The 6,963-nt window shown below is 36.8% G+C and overlaps 1 protein-coding gene across 3 annotated transcripts; it reads right to left on the bottom strand.

The window, feature by feature from the left end:
• LOC306894755 (GTPase IMAP family member 9-like) lies at window positions 1-6,172 on the bottom strand. Of its 3 annotated transcripts, none has more exons than XM_079457505.1 (5): window positions 5,979-6,172; window positions 5,857-5,889; window positions 5,625-5,666; window positions 3,821-3,940; window positions 1-475 (listed from the first exon to the last, which is right to left on the bottom strand). In XM_079457505.1, exons 1-5 carry the CDS (start codon window positions 5,980-5,982, stop codon window positions 210-212), a joined length of 465 nt encoding a protein of 154 aa, XP_079313631.1. In that variant the 5' UTR covers window positions 5,983-6,172; the 3' UTR covers window positions 1-209. The 3 variants fall into 3 exon arrangements, with proteins under 3 accessions (XP_079313631.1, XP_079313630.1, XP_079313629.1); XM_079457504.1 differs by having other exon boundaries at window positions 1-478; window positions 5,979-6,162; XM_079457503.1 differs by having other exon boundaries at window positions 7-3,940.
• Between the last annotated feature and the right edge of the window lie 791 nt (window positions 6,173-6,963).

The raw sequence follows: 6,963 nt of genomic DNA, 5'->3' as shown, positions 1-6,963 counted from the left end.
AATAGTCACGACTTGAGATATATTTAATTGCATTTAGGTAAGGCAAGTTTATATATGTATAGCACATTTCATACACAATGGTACTTCAAAGTGCTTTACAGAAAAAAGAATCATCTAAAATAATCAATTAAACAAGGAATTTAAAGTTAATTAGAATAAACTGATTATACATGAACTATAGTGCAGTCAGTTCGGACAAGGCACAGTGCTCATGTAGCACATCTGATCTCTTCTGGAAGCTGATTCCAGCTACGAGTGGGATAAAAGCTAAAAGCGGATTTCCCTTGTTTAGAGTGAACCCTTAAAATCAATCCTAAAAGTAACTGGAAGACAGTGAAGGGATCGAAGGATGGGTTTGATATGCTCTGTTGTTCTGGTTCTAGGGAGAATGCTGACTGCAGCATTCTGAATGAGCTGCAGCTGTCTAATGGCTTTCTTGGGAAGACCGATGAGAAGACCATTGGAATAATCCACCCTGCTGGTAATGAAGGCATGAAAAAGTTTCTCCAAGTATTGACTGGAAACAAAATATCAAATCCTTGCAATGTTTTTCAGATTAGATTAGATTAGATTCAACTTTATTGTCATTACACATATACAAGTACAGTGTAAGGAAATGTAGTTTAGGTCTAACCAGAAGTGCAGTTAGCAAGTGCAGGATATACAGTTAGAATAAATACAGAATACAATATGAGAGAAGATAGTATCATCAGATGATAGTATGCTGATTTTATTACCGCTTTAACATGAGTACTGAAACTAAGGTCTTACTCCAGAATTACACCAAGATTCTTGACTTGATTTTTAGTTGTTTGCATGACACATTTAGTGATAACAACCAAGGTGTGGAATGTCATAAACACAGATACACAGATACAATAAAGAATTTATGACTAAACAAAACCTCATTCAGCCAAACCCTACTGATGATAAAATATCAAGAGTGAATGACAACTTAAACCAAATATGGATAAAGAGCAGAAAAACAAAAAGATATGAAAAATATAGGAACAGAGACATATGACATAACATACAATTCCAAAACTACCATAAAAGGTGATTATTCCCAAGATCATGTGTGGAGGTTCAGGGACCTATTTGAGATAGCATTTTACTCACACTTTCATTATAATAAAAGGCATTACAAGGAACTTGAGTTATCATATAACAATTTTTATCACCTGCTACTGATTGCTGTATGAAGTTTGTGTTTTTGCTGCACAACATCATGCACTGACAGAAAAAAAATTGGGAAAATAGTATGTAACTGTCACTGGTGCAGTACCCTTTCCAAAAGTACATAAACTCTAAGACATTTTTAAAGGGTACCGTCCAAATGACCTCTTGAGAACATTTTCAGCCATTTGTTCTGACAGCGTCATGCATTTAAATATATATTGCATTCATACATAAAACTTGACTTTGAAAATGTTTCTCCACCTGTTGAGCTGTCAAAAATGCAGATCCATAACCCAAGTTTAAATAATAACTAATTTATCAAAAAACATTTAAATGTATTTATTTGTAGGTATTCTGTTACCCCAAAAGTGAATGTTTCTGTATAATGACTCAAAACATTGTGTTGGACCAAAGACATACACTCTAAAAAATAGTGATAAATTGCACTAAAAGTGGTTCTTTGCTTGTAGTGCTATATAGAACCATATTTTGGTGCTTCATGGTGCCAAAGAACTATCTTTGGTATGACTGAGGTGCGATATAGAACTGCTGAAGAACCATACAGTGCTATATAACCAGCGGTGTAGTGGAGGGTATATGGCGTATACTCACTTCTTTATCAGTCGACATTGCGTATACCAACTTGTGTAGTGCAGGGTATGCAGAGGTATACGGCGTAAAACCTCTGTAATTTTTCAATGGTATGTCATAAAAGTTGTGATTAACAGGACAAACTGAATGAATTACTGCCAATATTGTAGAAAATGCCTCAGCATTCTAGAAGCACTCATCAATCTAATTGAAATGGCCAACCAAAGGAAGGAAACTGAGCATTACTGTCCAATCAAATGAAAGAAGATGGGAGTTGCTTTTGACAGAAGGCCAGCTTGAGGTCAGTTTAACTGTGAAAGAACGTAATGTAAGTAGCTTAATCATGTTTTATCATAGAAATGTCAAGTGGACCTCCGGCTATTTGGCTGAGTGCAAAACGCTGGCTACTTCGCTTTCTTCCTCTTTCCACAGCTCTCGGGAGTTTGCGTGCCCGTGGTGTTGTTTACTGTTGTTTACTGGTGTTGTTTACTGTGGGCACGCTCGACCCGCATCAACATGGCAAACGACCGAATGTAAAATTCAGTCATATAAACTACAAAACGTGAAAGCGCATGGCTTACTCAGGTGTGTTGAGGTTGTGGTTAAAACAGCTATAATGTTTGCAAATATTTTAAATGCTTCACTTCTAAATGAATTTCTCATTCTTTAATTCTGTATATTCATTCATGTTAACTCTTTTAAATAAAAAAACTAGTTTCTGCAACTTTTGTAATTTGATATCAATGTTATTACTCAAAAAGTTAAAGGGATGGTTCACTCCATACTGCACATTCTGTGATCACTCGTTTACCTTAATGTCATTCAAACCCAAACGCTCTTTTATGAAACAAAGATTGCATAAGATTTTTATAAAAATATTGACCATGAGTTTACTTTTTTACTGATGCTGATAATCATAAAAAAAGACAGACAAGGTTGTACGTTAGCTGTTGTTATCGAATATATATATATCAAGGAAGTCAAACTATTTTTGGACATTTTTTTTTTAAATCCTGTGTACTGCCCTGGTTGTCTCTTCATGTAGCCTGAAGGCCGGGATTGGTTGCAGAATCTGCACCTCTTGTGTTACCATCACTCATTTCTGATACGAAAATTCAAAATGTGCATAAAACCATGTAGGAAATCTTGCTACATTATATCATCGAGGGGTTCATCCTTTGCTGGGTTGGTTTAAAAATGGGGGCATAAATGAACAGTATACCCACTTCTCCAGTCACCACTATACACCGCTGTATATCGCACCTCAGTCACCCCCAAGAACCAAGATATGTTGCCCTCTAGAACTTAAAGTGGTTCCCCAATAGTTACTGGCAAAGAATAACTTAAATGCTATATAGCACCGTCTTTTTTAGAGTGTACCGTAAAAATAAAGAATTCTCAGGAAATCACTACAAACGATTGTACCGTCTTGGTCTTATTCTCTGTGCAAGTCTTCTGAAATAATTTTTGAATCTTTGCCAGTACTTCTTAAACGATTTTCTTTCTCCCCCCTCTACCTCAAATGGTTCCTCTTGTTTAAATCTCTGTGCCCCATCAAACATCTCATCTGTGTAGTATCCTCCTCCATTCTTCTCTATCATTGTGTCGATCTTCAGCATCAGATCACTGACCTGCTGTCTGTTTGTCAGATCATTGATGTTGAAGATGTGATACCCCCCACAGCTATCTACAATAGATTTTAAGTCTTCAACTTCATTTATTTCTGAGTCAAATGTCTCCTGATCAATATCTTCCCCACTTGTAAACATTAGTATTAAATATTTCAGCACACCTTCTTTAAAAATGTGTGTAATATGGGTCAATACCTCGGCCTCCTGCTTTGTGAATCTATTTACATGAAGAACACACAAGAATGCATGAACTCCTGATGAAGACAGAAAAACACTCTTTGCAATCTCTTTTGCCACCTCCTCTTCTAACATGTTTGTGTCAAAAAAACCCGGAGTGTCAATGACAGATACAGTTCTGCCATCAATCTCTGATTCCTCGGCATTACAACACTTTGTAACAGAGATTAGACTTTGCTTACATGTGAATTTCTTCTCTCCCAGTATAGTGTTTCCCGTTGAACTTTTTCCAACACCAGTCTTCCCCAGAAGAAAGATCCTTAAGTTAGGAGGGTTTCTGTTTCTCTGTGCCTGTTCCTCCACTGGTGAAAAAATGTAACTCTTATATTATATAATACAGTATAATCCATTCTCTATTTTGTTCAGCATCAAGGATAATGTTATCATATTGGATTTGGAAGCAGCACGTTAAAATATAAAAGTTTATTCATTTCTATCAAAAATGTTATAGGTAACCGTTATAAGATGTAAACGTTTTGCTTTAAAGTTTACAAAATATTTTTTTATTTATATTTTAATAAAGAAGCAGTATCAAGTTTCAAATCTAAAACTTTCTACAACTACTCATTTCAAATTAGGTCACATTTGAAAAGCCATTATAATGTCATGTTCACATAGTGAGTATAAATATCAATCAGGGAAAATAAAGCAACGGTGGAGACAATTAAACAAAGTGATCCATTAACAAAATGAAGAACAAACAGGAGGAGATACAAACACAAAAGGGAGGACATGACACAACCAACATATAAAACATATTAAATAATTACTTGAAACAATCCTAAAGTTAAGATAAATGCTGATGTGCCCTTTAAAATACAAGTTTCCCCTGGATGGCTCCCTCAGGTAGAACCGTGACTTGCTTCACATAATAATCCCACAAATGCCTGACTGTTTAAAAGTACTGTTGTTCCCACCCAGAAAACAGAGTATACGTTCTGACGATGTCGCCAGTTCGTCTTCATTTGGTCACAGTTACATTATTTTGTGACCACGTTCCGAGGACGTCTTGGCAGTGTCCATTTCTTAAAATCTTTGCTGACGTTCCAGAAACGTTGTAGCCACATCTTCAAATAATGTTGTGAATTAATCCCATTGAAAATGTTGCAGCGATGTGGTATGCTGGTCTCCAGATAACCTGGACACTAGTCATTTGATTAATGAATTTTCATTTCTATTTATTGTTTTTTTACAGTAGTCAACAATCAAAGTTGTCCAAAGACAAGAATGGATATTGTTTAAATGTTGACTATTGTATATGCAAAGTTTATGATCAAATCTGTTATATTGTTCAAACGAATGCAATAAAACCAACTTTTCTAAAGATACAACAATGTAATCTGTGTTTTCTATTTGTTTAACGCACTCATCTGATATGATGAGCTCTCATCATTTAATCATTAACGGTCATTCATTTCGTTTTACCTCACTGCAAAATATATTACTTAGTGGTTTATTAATAATCTTTCTTCACTTAATACCTCACAAATGTTAGACTTCCGATCGATATGGTGAATTTAAATTAACTTTCTGGTGAAGACGCATTTAAATGTTTTATCTAAATCCCGCTAAACTGATGTGGTACGACAAGAATATAATGTTTATCTTAAAGATAATGTTTATTAATCTCTGTCAATAAAAAAAAGGATTTATTCGTGGACAAAAAACACCCTCGTCGCACTGTTGTACTGTATGTGTGCGCATGTTGCGTCTAACCTAGCAAGCATTTCCTGTTTGACACAGCTTGTTTTTCTCAACAATATAACAAAATATAAACACCACAAGCATATGTGGAGTTGACTGTTTATGTGTGTTTTGTAAGTTAATATGGACATTCTGCTTCCTCAGCTGTGTTTACTTTCACCTTGTGTAATGTGTTTTTTCTTTAGGCTACTTTAGAAGAGATTACAATCTATATGAATCACTTAAAAATGTGATTCTGTATGTCTTCAAAATAATGTGCATGTAAATATGCCGCTGCCTTACCACTGCTGCAATCAGCACTTTGACTTTGCTGGCTTCTGTTCCCTGAAAATAAAACATGACACATAAGCACACAAACAGATAAAACTGACTGATTTCCCCAATGAACATTAGTGGCTGGATTTAATGGCAGAGCGACAAAACGTAATTTTACTGCACCCCTCACAAGTTAAAAGCACCAAAAGGTCCTGCCATGAAGCATCATAAAAAATGACATATAATGTTTGACACTTACGTAACTCTGTGTCCCCAACTCTTGAAAATTCGTCTGTGAAGTATACACAAAAGAAAACATCATATAAACATACAAACACAACTAAACCAACACCTACAGAAACTGAGTGACTTTGTTTTTACCCATTATGTAAAGTACTCGATCGCACACCTTTCCAAGTCTTTAGAACCAAATTTTACATAAAAGTCTTCAGTGTAGTCTGTCTTTGAACAAAAGTGAAGTGTTCAAGTGCAAGACATGCAAGAAGAAATACATGTTGGAACACGTAAAAAACGTGGTCGCTGTTGTGGTAATACGTCTGACTCTGGCACGCACTAGCATGAGGAAACCATGGGAGCCTGCTGATAAAAAGTCTACGGTGCAATATGTAAACATGCTGATGTGGCAGTCTATCATAATAATACACGAGGTAGGAAACCGAAACAAGAGCTTCAAATGCCTTAGCTTTATGTACTGTTTAAATGTGTAACGCTTTGCACTCGGACAAATGAGAACACCACAGTGTTGCAGTGAAGAGGTTTATTGACTCTGGATAGCATAAACTCCACCAGAGTTAAATAAACAAAAAACAATAATCCAGAGATCGAACATCCAAAACAAATACTGAGATATTCCAAAATCATAGGCAAGAGACACTAGAACAACAACTGACACACAATAATCTAACAGGTGGTGGTGAAACAAAAGTGTACATATAGTTGGGAATTGGGTGCAGGTGATGGCGTAATCAGTACTCAGGTGTTTGTGAATGGAGGAATCTGTCCTCTGACAAGGAAGACGTGGTCAAAAGTAACGTCCGTGGGCAAAAACAGGGAAAAATGACTAGGGACCAACGGAAGTGTTACAGTACTCCCCAAGGGTGGGGGGGTTCACGTCCTGGAGACTCATGGAGGACACAGGGGAAAAGACAGGGTGTCTCCAGGACGTCGCCAACGACACCGGGAATCCGTGGTGCCGGTAGCTCGTGAGGCCTGGAGAGTGCTGGCCGCACCGGAAACCTAAAGGGTGTCGACTATTTGGGATGTCTATGTGGCGGCCACACCGAGAAAATGGACTCTGGGCAGTCTTCGGGATGGGGCTCTTAGCAGGCTTCAGGACACTCCAGAA

This window comes from Barbatula barbatula (assembly GCF_947034865.1).
Source record: "Barbatula barbatula genome assembly, chromosome: 5".
Classification (NCBI taxonomy): Eukaryota; Metazoa; Chordata; class Actinopteri; order Cypriniformes; family Nemacheilidae; genus Barbatula; species Barbatula barbatula.
The sequence above is the reverse complement of the archived record's forward strand: the minus strand, read 5'-3'. Positions and strand labels throughout refer to the sequence as shown.

Excerpts from the sequence above, each read along its gene's own strand:
- LOC306894755 (XM_079457503.1), bottom strand. Across the intron at positions 5,667-5,856 it reads AGTTGGGGACACAGAGTTAC|GGAACAGAAGCCAGCAAAGT; the intron begins GTAAGTGTCAAA and ends TTTTATTTTCAG. Across the intron at positions 3,941-5,624 it reads AAGTGCTGATTGCAGCAGTG|TGGAGGAACAGGCACAGAGA; the intron begins GTAAGGCAGCGG and ends TTTTTTCACCAG.